General features: G+C 46.8%; 1 protein-coding gene across 1 annotated transcript in view; it reads left to right on the plus strand.

Moving 5' to 3' along the window:
• NALCN (sodium leak channel, non-selective) overlaps positions 1 to 16,779 on the plus strand; it is a 273,387-nt gene extending 256,608 nt beyond the window's left edge. Inside the window, exons 36-43 of the mRNA XM_024740178.1 lie at positions 738 to 831; positions 2,490 to 2,622; positions 3,255 to 3,370; positions 5,220 to 5,377; positions 7,972 to 8,122; positions 9,661 to 9,810; positions 12,032 to 12,149; positions 15,326 to 16,779. Coding sequence (XP_024595946.1) covers positions 738 to 831; positions 2,490 to 2,622; positions 3,255 to 3,370; positions 5,220 to 5,377; positions 7,972 to 8,122; positions 9,661 to 9,810; positions 12,032 to 12,149; positions 15,326 to 15,519 — 1,114 coding nt within the window. The 3' untranslated portion in view covers positions 15,520 to 16,779. The remainder of the gene's footprint in view (positions 1 to 737; positions 832 to 2,489; positions 2,623 to 3,254; positions 3,371 to 5,219; positions 5,378 to 7,971; positions 8,123 to 9,660; positions 9,811 to 12,031; positions 12,150 to 15,325) is intronic.
• Positions 16,780 to 18,315: the final 1,536 nt, after the last annotated feature.

Genomic DNA, 18,315 nt, shown 5'->3' on the forward strand with positions numbered 1-18,315 from the left:
CGGCTGGGCCCGTGAGCCATGGCTGCTGAGCCTTTGCATCCGGAGCCTGTGCTCCGCAACGGAAGAGGCCACAGCAGTGAGAGACCCGCGTACCGCAAAAAAAAAAAAAAAAAAGGAAACAGAAAGAATCTATAATTCCACCACCATGCAGGAATAACCACTTCTAATATCCTGGTGAATTCCAGCAATTCTTTTATCCACATACTGCCAGAAATGATACATTGTTTTTTTAATTAAACAATTTTGAGATGGCTTTGTTTTTTTTAAGCAAAACATGGGAAGTTAGGACCCCCAAATTGTTATATGTGGAAAGCATTTTCCAAAGATTGTCTTAAATTTTGTGGAACCATTTCTGAGTGTTTTTTTTTTTTTAAGTCCTTACACAGAAAATTAAATACAAACGTGTCTTGTTGCAGAGATCACTTATTTGATATATGGTGGCCCCATCTTTTATAGCATAATCCACATAAAAGAAGGAATCACTTCTAATTGTCAACGCTTGCTTTCTCAGTCATTCAAGATGAATGGCAATAAACTGCTGGCACCATGCTAGGGTTGGACTATTGAGATAGCTATACTTGGAGGCAAGTATAAATAAGAAACAAATAAGAGGGTGTAACCTTTGGAAATGGTAACTTAGCAATCACATTTGCTCTAAAATCCACGTGTTTTGGTGGTGACAACCCTTACATGACAAACCATATTACTCACATTCTGGTTTTTTTTCCTTAAATTAGGCATGCAAACTTTTCTTCAGCTGGCAAAGCTATTACCGTACTGTTCCGAATTGTCACAGGAGAAGATTGGAACAAGATTATGCATGACTGCATGGTAAACGTCCCCTCATCGCTCGCGATGCCTTCACTTAGAAGCAGATAAAACTCTTTGGTGATACACTATAGGCAGCACCATCCTTGTAGCATCTAGACTGTGTACAAAACACATATCCTGGCCCTCTAGTCCGTAAAATTGCATTCTTTTACATTACAATACATGGACATACAGGAAAAATTTCCAGTGAACCCAAGTCGAGCTATTGTAGTTCCATTCAACAAATCTGCATTATGTGAGCATTGTTCTTTCCCTCCCATCTTTGACATTTTGGCAGTCAAGTACAAACAGGAGAGTTCCACTTCTTTGACTTAATTCAACAGATATTCACTGAGCCCCTGGTTTGTACTGGCCCCTGTACTAGGTGCTCGGTCTTCAGCGATTCCAAGGCATTCTCGAGGAGTTTATGTCGGGGGCTCTGAGCAATACTCTCCCTCAGCTATCCTCACTTCCAGAGCCTAATTCTTCATCATCCTTCAGGTCTCAGTTTAAAGCTCAGTTCCCTCAGGAATCCTACCCAACGCTAAGGCTGCTGGTTCTGTGTCCTCCCAGTGTTCTGTATTTCTCCTTTGTAGTGTGTAGCACAACTGCAGTGAGTTATCGGCTTGTTTATTTCAGCTCCCTCTCACCCTCCGGACCAACTGTTAAAATAAATTTCTGCAAAGATGGCAATTCAGTGGCCACCACCTATGCGTGGTCACTGAGCACCTGAAATGTGACTAGTGCAACTGAGGAACCAAATTTTCAACTGTATTTAATTGTATTGAATGTTAATGAACGTGCATTTGGATTTAGATAGCCACGTGGAGTTAGCCGCTACCATGCTGGACTGCAGGGTTCTAGACTGTCAGCTTCATGGCAGAGGGAAGGGGTCTGGGTCCTGCTCACCAGCCTGTCCCCAACACTGGGCATAAACCTAGCAAATAGGAAGACCTCAGGAAATTTATGCATGAATGAATGGGGACAGAATTCACCAAATCAAAAATAATACAAGGCAGAATTAAATACATTCTAGATAAAAACAAGCAGAATGCCATGGAAATGCAGAAGAAAGAGCTAGTCTCTCTGACTGAAAGAAACCAGAAGGTTCCTCAGAGGTGTTGGGAGTTTTACTGGGCCAGTGAAGAATGGGGAGGCTTTTGATAACCGGAATCTTGTGCCATTTAATGATATTCCATAACGATGCTCCAAGAACAAGGGTTACTGGCTTTTCCTTACACAGTTTGAATGTGAATTTGCTGTGTGTAGCAAATCTTCCTAAATCTTAACCCATTACTTAAGTCAGAGTTTTTTTTAAACACCTTTTTCTCTGACTTTCTGCGTTTTGCATCACAGTGACTACTTACTCTTTGGGGCTAGTGGAGGTGGCAGAAAGAGTGTCTGTCTCTTGAAGGAAGGGAGTTCATGTTCATTGTGCTTCTAAAATGGCAATGAACTTGGGATCCTACAAGACCAAAAGCATAGTATAAATGAAATATTCTTTTTTGATTTTTGCTACAGATGAGGTACCCAATGTATGGGGCCTTTGAAAGATCACTTTGAAGTTACTTATATTTTATATCGTTAGGAATATGTTCACAACTACAGTCAGTTAACGGAAATTTGTAATCTTCTCTCCTCTCACCCTGTCCCCCCGCTTCCCCGCCACGGGCCCACAGGTCCAGCCCCCCTTTTGTACTCCAGATGAATTTACATACTGGGCAACAGACTGTGGGAATTACGCTGGGGCACTTATGTATTTCTGTTCATTTTATGTCATCATTGCCTACATCATGCTAAATCTGCTTGTAGGTAAGTGATGTTCACTGAATTATTTTTCAATCTCTTTAAACTCAGGTTATTAGATAATTATGTACAATTTCCAAGTAATTATCCTGGATTGCTTGGGGTGGGTGTTTTATGGCATTAATTATAAATTGTTGCCCCTCGGTCCAGAAGCTGAAAAGACCTTTGAAAGGCATGTAAATGACAGTTGATTGCAATTTGAAGAGTTGTTCTATTTATTATGATCATTAATTTCAAAAGCCCTTCTCATGGATTCAGTTGGACAAATACCAGGGAAGGCTACCTTTCCAGCCTTGAAATATCACATTTATTTTTTCAAAAGATATACACTGTCCCCCCAGATGTGGGACCATCCAGAACTCAACTTGACCTTTAAAAGCTGCCTTGGAACTCAACTAAGAATTGAAGCCAGCTGGCACGAGCATCTTTAGACACAGGATGCGTGTTTTGGAAAGGTGGAAGCTGGATAAATAGCTCAGTCCAAGTGTAAAACATGCCAACTTGGAAACCATACTAAAAGCCCTTTAATAATTTGGCTTATAATGTAGGTGATAAAATTCATTACTTATAATAGATGTACTTTTTCTGAAAAATGACAGATTAGCATAATTGTCTAACATCCCCATTTTTCTTTTTAGCCATAATTGTGGAGAATTTCTCCTTGTTTTATTCCACTGAGGAGGACCAGCTTTTAAGTTACAATGATCTTCGCCACTTTCAAATCATATGGAACATGGTGGATGATAAAAGAGAGGTACTGTCTCATGCCTCACCCCTACCCCAGCTGCCGTACTGCAGACATTTCAGTGGTTTTGTTGTTTTCAGTGGACATGTATTGAATTTGGAAAGGCCATTGCTGAATTGCAGAAAGCTGTCATTGACAATTTAGAAGAATGTACAAGGAAGGGAGAGGGACAGAATAGTTCCCCACCGTGTCCTTTCCAACCACAAACGTCCTCTCCTTCAGATATTCAGGAGGTTGGCAAGGAAAGGAAACCAAGGGAGCTCTGAAGAGACCAGCTGGGGCTCAGGGCAGGGAGGGGGGTGAAGTTCAGATCACCAAAGCGACAGTATAATACAGATTCATGATCACCTCAGCTCTCACACAGCAATGCTGATTAGAAGTGCAAAGCAGTTATTTAAGTGGTTTCTGAAAGTTATCATTTCGGACTATTTGAATGTTTTCATCATACATCTTACCCAAGACTGCCTAGAGTCAGGCAGAGCAGCAGAGGCTTCCCCCTCCCCCTTCTCCTAGCAAAGCTTCAGGCGCGGTTCCAGGCACCAGGGATGTGACAGTGAACGAGGTGGCAAGGTCCCCGTGCTCACAGAGCCTGTGTTCCATTGCGGGCAAACAATAATGATTGTAATAATTATTGCCGTTTCAAGAAGTTATAAGCACTTTGAAGAAGGTGGTGGCACGGGACAGAGTGGTTGGAGGTGGGGGGCAGACGCTTTGGCGGGGTAGTCTTGAAGGCCTGGCTGAGGACGTGTTATTTGACGTAACACCTGACAAATGAGGAAAGTTCAGCCATGGGCAGACCTGGGGGAAGATCTGAAAAGAGTTTCTGGAAGATACGACTGTAGACACAGAGACCAGGGAGCCAGGGGCAGAGCAAACGGCGTCCTGGACCAGAGCTGGGGTCTGCACTGCCATGCAGGACTTTCTCCAGCCCCTGGGCTTGCTCCCTCTCTCCTTAGCGGCCCCCAGGCACTGGCCTGGGGTGGGGGGGTTCTTCCGAGACAGTGACCTGCGTGTGCAGGTGTCTGGCCCTGTCTCTGTCTCACCTGGATCCACTTAGGTCTCTGTAACTGCCACCGCAAGGAACCTGCTTTCCATTGACACACACGGAAGGCGACACCACCGCTCACACATGTAGACATTCGTAACGGACAGGAATTCACGGGCTACCAACATCCCTGCCTCTCACCTAACTCCTTAACTCAAAGTCACAGCCAGGCCGGCACAGTAGGTTTTGTTGCCCTGAATGGAGTGACATGTGTTAGGTCCTCGGAATCTGCATCTGCTCCGACCAGCAAGAGGGCAGATCTGGGAGCCCCGTCCTGCTGGATGTAATTGTCCTAACAACAGAGAAGCCCCGGAAAGGAGTGGTCTTTCCCTAGAAGGGTAGCTCTGAGCCCATGGTTCAAAGTCCCCAGCATCTGGACTAAGTGAAGGATCATACACACGTGTCAGCCCCATTTTTTCCGCTCCGTGCATTACTGGCCCACTTGGCACGTGTGTTAGAGAAACAGGTGAACACAGCTGAGGCAGTGCAGGGGGCAACAGGAAGAAGAGGGAGCACAGAAGCTGGGCCCGGGGGAGGCCGAGGGTCCCCTCTGCCTCTTTCTTGCCCCCGCGTGGCGGCGGGACGCCCCCTAGAACCAGAGATGCTCCAGCAGCAACTCCACAGGCTGGGCTCCTAATCCCTGGCTCCCCTGGGTGCACAGAGCCCCCCGGCCTCGGGGAGGCCAGAGGCTTCCTTGTGCTGGTGCCGATTATGTTAGCTTTTGAGAGCTAGCTGTGGGCTTCTTTGCTGTGCAAACAGAACCCCAAGCGAATCATTGTGGCCTGTTTCCGAGTGACTGTGCTCTGTCACCAGGGGGTGATCCCGACTTTCCGCGTGAAGTTCCTGCTGCGGCTTCTGCGGGGGAGGCTGGAGGTGGACCTGGACAAGGACAAGCTTCTGTTCAAGCACATGTGCTATGAGATGGAGAGGCTGCACAACGGCGGTGATGTCACCTTCCATGATGTGCTCAGGTACCGTGGTCTACAGCCCTGCGTCTCCACTGCACAGGGAGAGGAGCCGGGCTGCCCCTCATTCCGCAGGAAGGAAGCGGTCCAGGAGGGCTGGGCACCTGCTCTGTTCCTCAGGCCCCTGTGGTCAAGTGCGAGCTACAGCCCCCGACCTTCTCACTCACGGGTCCGGCCACAGTCGGCCTGGCCCACCTGGGGACGGTTGCCCCTGGTTGGTTGGCAAACCCCATTTTCCAGCCATTCATGAGAACCCAGATGGGACAAAGGGGCACACAGAGGCTTGGTCCTTTCTTCTCTCTGAGAGGCTTCTGTATTATTCACTAGGATTGCTCTAGCAAAATACCATACACTGAGCCGTTTAAACAGCAAGTTTAGTCTCCCGGCTCTGGAGGCTGGAGGGGAATTCAAGGTGTCAGCAGGCTGGGTTCCCTCTGAGGCTGTGAGGGGGGATCTGATCCAGGTCTCACCCAGCTGCTGGTGGCTTGCTGGCCATTGTTGGTGTTTCTTGGCTTGTGGAAACATCACCCTCATCTCTGCTTCATCTTCACAAGGCGTGCTCCCTCTGTGTGTGTGTCTGTGTCCAGATGTCCCCTTTTATAAGGACTCCAGTCATATTGGATTAAGGACCCACCCTACTCCAGCATGACCTCATCCTAACTAACTACATCTGCAATGACCTATTTCCAAATAAGATCACACTTCAAAGTACTGGAGGTTAGGACTCCAACATAGCTTTTGTTGAGGGGAAAACAATGCAACCCATAAGAGCTTCTTAAACGGGAGTCCATGGATAGAATTCAGAGGTCCGTGGTCTTGGAAAGGGAAACAGTTACATCTTTCACTAATCACTCACTGAAATGCAGCATTTTCTTCAATGATATACCTGTATCTTTGTCACCAGTAGAGATCACAGACATTTTCACACGCATTACTGTGTGTCTGATATCTTAAAATATCCGTTATGCTCACCAGTTCTGAGTAACAGTAGTCATTTGACCTCAGCTAGATGTTATTATTTAATGTAATAATACAGAAGCACTTATGTGACTATGTCATCACCTTTTCAAAGAAAATAATTTGAGAACTGTATTTCGATATAACCGGTTTCCTTTGTGATGCAGATTTTTTTAATGCATTTAAAACCTTGTTCTAAGAAATGTCCCATCAGCTGCACTGCCAAAGGATCCATGCCCCAGAAGAAGTCAAGAACCCTCCTCTGCCACCAGTAACTATTTTCATCATGTTGCTTATACCTGGCAAGTTAAAATGGTGGGTATTGTGTCAAATTTCAGGAGCATTCAGGCGTGCAGAAATACGTTGTGACTGGAATTTGTAAAAAGACCAGAACAGAGGAAAGATCTGGGAGAAGTTCTCTCAAGTTATCGATTTTACCTCCCTCTCTTCACTTCTTCCTAGGGGAAAGCTAAAAGGCAGGAAAAGATGAGGCAGAAAACACCGATGAACAGCAAATGATGCCATCTCTCTCAGAATGTCACTCCGTCTTCCCTCCTAGTGACAAATATTTTTAGGCTGAAAGTCAGGTGCATAGATGTATCACTGTCCCTAATAATTAACACGCAGCCTCTTTGGATCACATTGGTGTGTCTGATGACATGGACCCAGGCGAAGTTGATGGTGGCATCCTTTGCCCCTCCCTATTCCTCTAGCCCTGGATATGATGACAACTGTTCAACAATGATGAGATTCTTGATGAGGCAGAGAAGAGAGGAAGAGCAAACGTGCTTTCTTCGCCCACGGTGGGAAGAACCTTAGCAAACAAGAGTAGGTCATTGTACCAGGGCTGCACCTGCACGGGGAGGGCCCCTCCGGCGCCTCCAGGTTGTGATCTGGACTATGGAGAGGGTTCTGAGCTCGAAGCTCGGGGTAGGCAGAGGCTGAGCAATAACCTGGGTACCGCGGCTGCACCAGGTAGCACCAGAAGGCGCTGTGCCTTTGGCTCTGAGCCCCTCAGCCTGGACGCATGAGGTGCCTTATTGCCCAGGGGCCCCAGTGCAGCACGTTAGCTGTGTTGCTTTCATTTGCCACTGCCTGGGCCTATTGTATCAAGGGCCAAATGGGAGTGAACGTTCCACCCTGGCTTTGCACCCATCTAACATGAATGAGGAAGATGTAGGGAGCAAATGAGTTAAATTGAGAGGGAAATGGCAGGGGGGATTGGATGCATGACCCACAGCCAAGCCTACTGACCATCACCAATTGGATCTGAATGTGAAGAAAGTATAGAAAGAGCAGCCTTCCTTCTCCAGGGAAAGTTCCAGAGTCTTAAGCAGCTGATAATGTAGGTCAGGGCCTAGCCTGGACATTCTGTTTCACAAACGCTTACAGTGTTGCAAGTACCTTGCCAATACTAGCGAAGCGAACTTCGTCACATAGTAAGGTAGGTCTCATGACTCTCCCCGTGTGACAGATGAGGGTAGAGAGACAGAGAGGTGACATAACCAGCCCAAGCCCTCCAGCTGGTCAGGGCTGGCGTCCAGATGTTACATTGGTTGGATGGAGTGATGTTCTCTCTGGATTCTAAGAGTCTAGACCCCAGGGACCTCAGAGCTCATCACTGCATGTTTCCCCCCCACCAGCATGCTTTCCTACCGGTCGGTTGACATCCGGAAGAGTCTGCAGCTGGAGGAGCTGCTCGCAAGGGAGCAGCTGGAGTACACCATCGAGGAGGAGGTGGCCAAGCAGACCATCCGCATGTGGCTGAAGAAGTGCTTAAAGCGCATCAGAGCCGTGAGTGAGCCGGACCCGTCAGGCTTTACTCCCTCCTCCCAAAGGAGAGGGGGAAGGAGGGTCAAACGGAAAGGGCTTCTTCAGCACGTACGCTGGAGCCTTCTGTGATCACCTTATGAGCCCATAGCCACGTCACCTTTATCCACTTACAATGATTCAAACCTGAATTCTGGTCCACCTTCAGCCATACCCTCTTGAGCAAAGTCCATAAGAAATTTCCATTGAATCACATTTTTATAACTTAGCATGAATGTTGAAAAAGCAGTTTATGGATATTAAAATAGTTATGATCTCCATTTATGAAACATGAGTGTTCACAATGCCAGAAATCTCTACATACTGAACGGCAACTGAATTTACAAAACTACTTTTAAGTTACTCCTAAAAATACCAACATATTGTTGACAGTGTTGTTTGATCTTTAATTAAAGACCGCCTCTCCCCAGAGTTTATGATCTGCTTCCTGAACTATAAGCTTTAAGACTCTCTAACTCATAAATCCATGAACATACACTGTGTTGACACAGACTGTGTTTACAGTGGGCACTTCTATTAGGTTATTACTTTTATGAGTGGTTTTGACCTATGCTTCACACACAGGGGAAGAAAATCAAACTAACCACTAAACATTTATCCATAACAGATTTTTTTTTTTTATCCTGTTTCTCAGAACAACACCAGCTTCAAAACATATCTATTGGAGGAGGAAAAGTCCCCAGAGCAAGGAGCCAGTCCAACCTCGAATAGCAAGGCAGCTGCGGCAGCTGGGCCACCATAGCCCTGCTAGGTCAGGGATCACGTCTGCCCCCCACAGGCCCTGACAGGGCATGGGCAGTGCCCACTCACCCGTTCAGGCCTCAGTGTGCGCCAAGACAGGTTGGCCCGCGGCCGGATTGGCCTGCTCCAACCAGAGCCAAGACCAGAGCGAAGCAAGGGTTTCACTCATCCACCCAAGTCTCCTGCCTCTTCCAATTTAGAGGAAAGGAGCGATCCACATTGGCTTAGTGAGCACAGTGTAAGATAAGGGGAAAAAATAGAAACTCACATTAATGATCTAAAACTTCTGTTATACTGTATAGCACAGGGAACTGTACTCAGTATTATGTAATAACCTATAAAGGAAAAGGATCTGAAAACGAATATTTATATCTATATGTATAACTGAATCGCTGTGCTGTACACCTGAAACTTAGCATTGCAAATCAACTATACTTCGATTAAAAAAAATGTTTTCAGAGAAGGAAAAAAACTCTATTTAAAGTAAAACACAAGGTAGTATCAGTGAGCATAACTATTCCAATTGTTATGCAAATGAAAACAGGATGGGAAGGCAATTCCTAAGTCTCCAAGTCCTCCTTTAAAGCAATCTGATATTCCTCAGGGAAATCAGTTAAGAACCTTTACTTGGAAGCTCTTAAGAGGTCACCAGGCATTCAGGTCCTTTGAAGAAGAGAGAAGAAAATAAGATTTGAGCGGTGCGGGCAGGGGGATGCTGGGCTGAAATTCTGGTCCCTGAAAGAACAATCCTATTTCCATAGAAACAGCAGCAGTCCTGCAGCATCATCCACAGCCTGAGAGAGAGCCAACAGCAGGAGCTGAGCCGGTTTCTGAACCCACCCAGTATTGAGACCACGCAGCCCAGCGAGGACCTGAACGCCAACAGTCAGGATAACAACATGCAACCGGAGGTACGGTTGGGGCGGGAGGCGCCCGTCACCTGAGGGTGTTCGCAAAACACGTAGTCATTTTACACAAGTGACACTATCTCTGATAGGAAGTTAAGTTGGAAAAAAAAAACTGGAACACGTTGATCCAGTTGATGTTTGTGTCTTTGTCATCCCTGAATCAGTGGAGGTTATCTCAAAAGATTCTGATTTGTATAGATACAAAAAACAGTGGGAATGCTCTGAACTTAATAATCCTGTTGATTTTTGTCTGAAGAGTTAACATCACATGACGTAGGAGAACATGGCTTGCCTGAAGCTCTGTCCTAAGTGTTTTCTCCTCCTCACCAAGTCACAGCAACTTGCAGTAAAATGAGCAAAAATGCTTGCAGTTGGCCTTCCACCTCCTTAAATAGTCAGGCTCATTGAGGATTTGTCCTTCTTTAGCTGGGCATCAGAAGAGCATATGGAATTTGGGGAGTCTTAGCTTGAGGACCTTCTGTGTACTAGGGCCTGGCATAGCTTCACTTCCAGACTGCATCTGCACGTCCATAAAAAAAAAAGCACAGAGTCACCAGCGTCCTGGAGAGCTTGTGTGTGAGAAGCAGCTGGTGGGAGGCCTGGCCTTTGTGAGGCTTAGTTATGAATCGGCTGGAGCTGGTCTCGGATCTGGGTGTGTGGTGACACAGTCGGGGCAGGTGACAGACACTGAAGCCTGGGGCTCCGTGGCCCAGCAGGATGCTCCAAGGGGCCCTCTTGTTCTACAGCCCAGTTTTGGGTGGATTCATGTCGTCGGCTCCCCAGCCAGTAGGAATCACGTACCACCGACTACTTGTGCAGGGACGGTCAACACAGCAGGGACGTGGGGCTTCTACAGTGGCCCTGCCACCTGTCTGCCCTGAGGATGGCTGGCAGTGGTCGCGTGTGGTGCCGGGGTAAGAGCAAGACAGCTGATCTCGGGTGACCTTGGCCTGCAGCGGCTTGAAGCAGGATTTCGGTTCCCCGGCTGGAGACTGAAGTCAGGCTGCGGCAGTGTGAGCGCTGAATCCCAGCCACTAGACCACCAGTGACAAGGCCCTGGCCCGTCAGTTGTGTAGAAATGAATGGCCACAAAGAGAAAAAAAGTAGTGAAACAAGTAAAGTGTTTCTTAGGAGGAAAAAGAATACGTGTGGCTGGACACACGGGTGGGCTCAGAGGGAGAGTCGCGCCCTCCCGGTAGTTTGAATCACTTATATGCGGCATTTCTTCCAGCTTCCTTTGGCCAATCATCTTGCTTCGCCTGGTTCTGAGCCTGTATTTGGCATATCTCGGGGTCCTCCCCTGTGTGCACACTCATCTCTTAGCCAAGATGGATTCTAGTGAAGAGGCCTATGGGTAGGCTGACATCACCTACCATGGGGTGGCGCCCCCCTCCCTTTCTGACCTCCGAGGAACCTTTCTGCGCGTGTGTAATCGGGAAGGTCTCCTTGACCTCGAGGATGAGGAATATGTGGTCTCTTATCTGGGCAGGGCTCAGCTTCTCCTCTTCATCTTGGACTCTGTCCACGGGGACGCACTCCAGCTGTTCAGCCTGGGGCCCATCTATCTCCTGCCTCCCAGCCAGCGAGACAGGGGAAGTGATGGCAACAGAGCTCTCTGGTTTTAGGTCAAAAAGCCCAAGAGGGGCCACTGAAGAGAGGTGAGGACTACGGTGCTGATAAAGGGATGCGGATGGTGAACCGGAGATGGGGTGAAATGCATGGAGATCTGGGCATTTCTCTTTGGCTTCAGTCTTAACTGGTTTAAGTTTTGTTCTCTTCCGGGGCCCATCCTAGAGCTTTGTCCGCAGAGAACTCTTCTGGAGGCTCTGGGTTGGCAAGCGTGTACTGTCACCAAACCAGGCAGTCCCGCTGTTCCCCCCCCCCGCCCTGGTACGTGGCGGTGCCCCCAGGGGTGGCAGGTGTGTGGCCTTGGGAGTGGAGAAGTCTGGGAGGGATGCCCAAGAAAAAGCACTACCTGCAGGGTCGGGCCTACTTTCCTCACCCTGTGCAGTGGTGACTCTTCCAGCTTCCCTGACTCTTTTTACCCATTTTCACTCTTCCTGTCCCCATTGTTGACACTATGGGTCCGTGTTGTCTTCGCCACTTACTTTCCTGCGGGGCTTTCTTCCTTCCTTAAAATGAAATGAGGGTCCAGGCAGTGCACAGAGGAGGAGAGCACAGCACGAGGAATAACTGCCTGATTCTCCCGCCCGCACCCCTGCAGACGAGCAGCCGGCAGCGGCTTCTGAGCCCCACGCTGTCGGACCGGGGAGCCAGTCGGCAGGACGCAGCCGAGGCCGGGAAGCCCCAGAGGAAGTTCGGCCAGTGGCGCCTGCCCTCGGGTACGTATGGCAGGTCCTTTCTCAAGCAAGTGGGGCATTTTCAGGGCATCCATATGCTCTTTGTGTGTTTGGGGTCGTGAACTTCAAGATTCAGGCAGGTCTGCCTCTAAAGTTATATTTATAGACAGTAAATAATGAAAAAGGTATTTCCCTCATCAAAAACATTTCCCTCGAAATAACTTCTCTGAACAGAACAGTATTACCCCTTGTGTTCAGCTAATAGAGAAGGCAGCACCTATTAACAACGATATTATAACCACGATCTAGAAAGTGGTGGCGATTACCACCAGGGACTTCTGGTGCACGTTCCAGGCATTCCCAAACGTAGGCAACATTCATTTAATCTAAGAGGGAGTAGGTGGATACATGTCACTCAGAAATGACACAGGTTTCTCAAAAGAAGGAACAACAAAACTTATGTAGTGCAATCTCATCTGTTATAGTACCTACTGTACACCAATCACTGTTGTGAGAGCCTTACACGTTCCCTCCTCTAAGCCTCACGGTCCTATTATTTTCCACATTTTATTGATTCAGTGAGAGCGTTTTCTTCTAGAGGGACATGGGGGTCTGGAAAGCCAGGATAATCCCATTCAGGCCACGCAGAGGTGGCAGGAGAGCAATGATCTGCCCGGCCCAGGGTTTTCTCTGTAGAGAAGTGAGCCCGCCGGAAAGCGGGGGCTTCCTAGGCTCTAGAATTGTGTCCCCTCCTCAGCCTGATTCAAGTGAAGAGACTGTTGCAAAGTCTTCCGTAGCACATCTGACCCGCAAAGCAGAAGACAGTGTGCCTTACCCTTGTCCAGTGCCACTTAACACCAGGGAGGGGAATCTCTTTTTTCCTACCCCGGAGGCTATTATGCAGGGATCAGAGAGAACCGGACTTTCTTCAACCTGGTAAAGGAAAGCCGGGAGTGAGGGGAAACAAGATTGAGTAAGTGCTGGGGCCAGGCCATGAACAACCCCAAATTACAGGCTGAGTGGTTTCAGCTTCATCCTGTAAGCAGTCAGGAACCAGGAGAGATTTCTGAGCAAGACATGACATTTGGAATCCTGCTGAGGAAGACTCACATGGCAGCAGTGTAGAGAGTGGGCTGTCTGTGGCAGAGCCCCGAGGCAGGGTTACGAGCCAGAGGATGGTGTAAGAGTGTGGGCGAGAGGCGATGAGGACACGGGCCAAGGCGGTGGTCCAGACCATGGAGGGACGGACAGGAAAGACGACCTAGGAGAGATGCACAGTCCTTGGTATTCACTTAAAAGGATGAAAGAAAGGATGCTGTCAAAAGTGGCTTCAAAGGCCCATAAGTGGCCCCAGTGACAGCAACGGTGATAATTAAAGGGACATGGTATTGGGGATGCCCTGAGTTTGAAGAGGCACTGGGCAGGAAAAAGAGCATTTCAAGATGATGGGGTACCAACGATGTACCCCCCCAGTGTCATGCTATGCATTTTCTTTTTTTCTTTTTTCCCTTTTATTTTTGTGTAGAAGTTGTATGCGTTTAAGGTGTACAGTGTGGTGTCTTGATAAACGTTCACACTGTGAATTATTACAGTAGAGCTAATTAACACGCGTCACCTTACAAAGCTACCGTGTGTGTGTGTGTGTGTGTGTGTGTGGTGAGTACACTTAAAATCTAGTCTTTCAGCAAACTTCAAGTATACAATACAGAATTATTAACTATATTCATCATGCTGGACATTAGATCGCCAGAACTCATTCATCCTACACAACTGAAACTCCGTACCCCTCGACCAACACCACCCCATTTCCCCCACCTGCCCACCCATAGTAACCATATTCTACTCTCTACTTCTATGAATTTGACTTTTTTAGATTCTACATGTAACTGAGAGCATACAGGATTTGCCTTCCTCTGTCTGACTGATTTCACTTAGCATAATGCCGTCCAGGTCCATCCATGTTGTTGCAAATGGCAGGATTTCCTTCTTTTTTAACACTGAGTAATATTCCATTTGATACACACCACGGTTTCCTTATCCATTCATCCGTTGATGGACACAGGTTGTTTCCATATCTTGGCTATGGTGAACAATACTGCCATGAACATAGGGATACACGTATTTCTTCAAGATAGTGATCTTGTCTCCTTCACATGTGCACCCTCAAGTGGAGTGCTGGACTACATGGCGGTTCTGCTCTGCATTTTCTTAGGTCATCTCATTTAATCTATTTTAATTCTCACAACAGTCCAGTGAGGAAACTTGAAATCTCTTCATTTTGCACTTGAGGAAACTTGGGTTCAGAGGCATGAACTTGATGTTGGTTACATCTACAGGTCACAGAAGTGGGACCCCAAACCATGACTGATAGAATCCCAAAGCCATGAGTGTGTCAACAAAGTCTTCATACAAGCTGCTTTATCCAGGCACATGGATTGGAAAGATGAATGCTGCCCTTAGCGTATTTTAAATCTGTCCAGGAATCATGCCTTTTTCTCTGATGCTACACTTCTGTTTTTACCAAAAAAAAAAAATGTTATTTACCCACATCTTTCCTCCCTTACCTTCTCCAAACCTCTTCCTCTCCCCTCACTGTGTATTACACTATCCCTTCTTTTCCTTTGTTGTTTCTTTATATTAATATGTATATAGTAATGAACACCGACACATTTCCATGACACTTTATTTGCCCAAACTGGAACTTTCAGTGATTTTTTTGGTTTTTGTAGTTATCTCAAATTGCAAGCAACAGGGCTTCCCTGGTGGCGCAGTGGTTGGGAGTCCGCCTGCCAACGCAGGGGACACGGGTTCGTGCCCCGGTCTGGGAAGATCCCACATGCCGCGGAGTGGCTGGGCCCGTGAGCCATGGCCGCTGAGCCTGCGCGTCCGGAGCCTGTGCTCCACAACGGGAGAGGCCACAACAGTGAGAGGCCCGCGTACCGCAAAAAAGCAACAACAAAAAAACCCCCAAAATTGCAAGCAACATATTTTTTTCAAATGGTGTTACTAGTCCATGAACATAATTTTAAAGTCCACTATGAATATAAAGAACCAGGCATTTGAAAGGTTTCATATGTGACATCTATGGGTAGGACTTGCTCCTGGAAAGTATGACTGACAGAACCATCGGGGGTTTCAGGAATGGCTAGCAACGGGGTGGGGGGCGGGGGGCGGGAAGCCACACCAGGCTGCTGATGGGACTCTTGTTGATTCCACAGCACCAAAACCAATAAGCCACTCGGTGTCTTCGGTCAACTTACGGTTTGGAGGGCGGACCACAATGAAATCTGTCGTGTGCAAAATGAACCCCATGACAGACACAGCTTCCTGTGGTTCCGAGGTTAAGAAGTGGTGGACGCGGCAGCTGACAGTGGAGAGCGACGAAAGCGGAGATGACCTTCTGGACATTTAGATGGAAGCCAGTGAAGATGAAAGTCCACTGGTGAAAACTGACTTCTGATATGTTCTTTCATTGTCCAGTGAGCAATCCATAATTGATGTATAATTTAAGTCCAACTTGTAACAAGATTTTTTAAACTGATTTCTGTCCTGCCATAGGAAGGCATAAAACTGGGTCTGTCAAAGCTGTGTGTGTGATGGGTTATTATCACGCGTTCAAGAGAATCTGCAAAATGGCAGTTTCGTAATATTAGCAACTATACCAACTATACCAGATGTAGATCATTCAGAATTTCCTATATTCCACCTCTGTAAACTAAGGTATATTCGTGTATGCTCTTACACATTATTTTCAGCCCCTGAGAGAGTGCTTAGCCCAAAGTGGCTGATATTTATGGTGCAGGAGCTGTATCTTTAGTTCACGTTTTTCCCACTTCCTCTAGAAATACCTCTCTTGGGAGAATTTATTTATGATTGATCTGAAAATGTCAACACTGAGCTCATGCTAAAATGATAGTAGTTTTACAAATTAGATTCTGAATTTTAAAAAGTACACTCTTTTTCTCATGTTATTTTAAAAAACATGCACAAGCTATTAGAGATCAGAACAAGTCAACGTCTGTCCCCTTGGCCTGTTCCCAAGAGAACTGCGTGTGCAGCTACCAAGCAAAGAAATGGGCCCAAAGAGCCGACTGGTTTAAAACAAACCTGTACATGGATCACTTGGGGGTACATAGTTACTTAAAGATGTTGAGTTTCTTAAAAAGCCTTTTAATAATAGAGTTTAGCAAAAAAAAAAGTAAAACTACATGATTCAGCTCATTTTAAAAATCTTTGCATGTGTGATGTTACCCTTGGCTTCATCTCTTACCCAAGGTGGGTCTGTTTTGCCATAAATCAGCAAAGAAATTGAGTCGCCCCCAACACACTATTGCAGTGTTCAATTCAAAATAATGCCCTTGCTACCAGACTCTCCTATAGAAATAATGGTACTCTCCAAAATCTCACTCCCAACTTACAATTTCGTTATCTCACAGCTCAATTGTATATGTTTCACACATCAGCTGTCCATGTTCTCTGGATGCAACAGTGGTTCTTTTATGCTGGGTCAACCAAGTAGAAGTGCATTTGGGCCTTTACACAATTCTTGATTGGAAATTTGCTGTTTAGATTACTTCTTTTTTATTTATTTATTCATTTATTTTTGGCTACCTTGGGTCTTTGTTGCTGCGTGCAGGCTTTCTCTAGTTGCGGCGAGCGTGGGCTACTCTTGGTTGCGGTGCTCAGGCTTCTCATTGTGGTGGCTTCTCTTGTTGTGGAGCACAGGCTCTAGGCGTGCAGGCTTCAGTAGTTGTGGCATGCGGGGTCAGTAGTTGTGGCTCATGGGCTCTAGAGCACAGGCTCAGTAGTTGTGGCGCACGGGCTTAGTTGCTCTTCAGCATGTGGGATCTTCCTGGGCCAGGGCTCGAACCCGTGTCCCCTGCATTGGCAGGCGGATTCTTAACCACTGCACCACCAGGGAAGTTCCTAGATTACTTCTTTTAATACAGTGTTGATCTCAGAATACTTTGACCGCCACCCTACTCCCCCAGTTGCTTTATGATCTATTTCTGTCTATTTAACATTCTTAACTAGCCAAATATCACATTCCTTCTGTATAATAAATGTGACATTGTGGTGACAGTCCATATAGTGTTTATATGATTAATTGTGACAATAAGATAATGGGCAATTAAAGTCAGTACAGCCGAAAGGATTTTATTTCGTTTTATGTTCATTTAGAGTCTACTTTTTGTACTTAAGAAAATAAAATAAATATTGGATTTATAAAAGAATTTACTTCGAGTTGATGATCATTTCTAAACCCTTCTCACATGTGTGTGTTTGGGGGGTAGGAGACGGCTTGGTGGAGGGGCCACTAAGGAGCTGGCATTTTGCAAACTCTGTATTTGAATATTCCGTCGATAATTAGTTGGCAAAAGCTCTGTCCCTGCTATTCATTTCAGCTCAGTTCCTAAGCCAGAAGGTTCCTTTCACTTAGTGCTCATAAGGCTGAGTGAATACTCTGTACCTTCCAAACTCACAAAAGGCTCTTTGGCAGCCAGGGCGTGGGTCTGTACTAGTGCTGCATGAAAACGAGACGTTTTTCCTCTTGGCTCATTACACTTGAGTAATACAGCTTCATTCTCACAAAACGGCGGAGCCCTTTCTAAAACGTCTGTAATTGATGTTCAGCAGAACATCATTGTTGTTCATTCTGCAGTGAAGCAAGGGGCAGAATAGCAATGCACTTAAAGCCACAGCACCCTGCATTTGCAATGAAGGGAAACAACCAGACGACTCCCGTGGGACTTAACGCCACTCTTTTCCTGAAGCCAGTAGAGCAGACGGCAAGCCCAGAAGATACATGCCTCACCCCCTTTTAGATTTTGCATCAACTTATAAACAGGCTGGTTATACAGATGGGAAAACGTCAGCCACAATGTCCCCTGGTCCTTAGGGAGGCCAGACACTGATACTAATCCTGTCATCATGCCACCCACTGCCTTTAATTAAGGGATGCTTTGGGTTCTGAAGGCATCAGAAAGCGTAAGGGATAGAATACTTGACGCAGAGACCCCCGGGGAACAGACCACACACGCATTGCACGTAAGGCGATTCAAGGGGACTCAAAGGGAACAGGGATGGAGAGAATGGCCAGACTGAGGCTATTCACTCTATTCTCAGTGGTGGTTCAAGAGCCACAGCCATCAGCGGGGACTGGCCGTTTGTGCCCTGCCTGCGCTGAATCAGATCGAGCACGCAGAAG

Source organism: Neophocaena asiaeorientalis, unplaced genomic scaffold (assembly GCF_003031525.2).
Source record: "Neophocaena asiaeorientalis asiaeorientalis breed wild unplaced genomic scaffold, Neophocaena_asiaeorientalis_V1.1 scaffold9, whole genome shotgun sequence".
Lineage (NCBI taxonomy): Eukaryota > Metazoa > Chordata > Mammalia > Artiodactyla > Phocoenidae > Neophocaena > Neophocaena asiaeorientalis.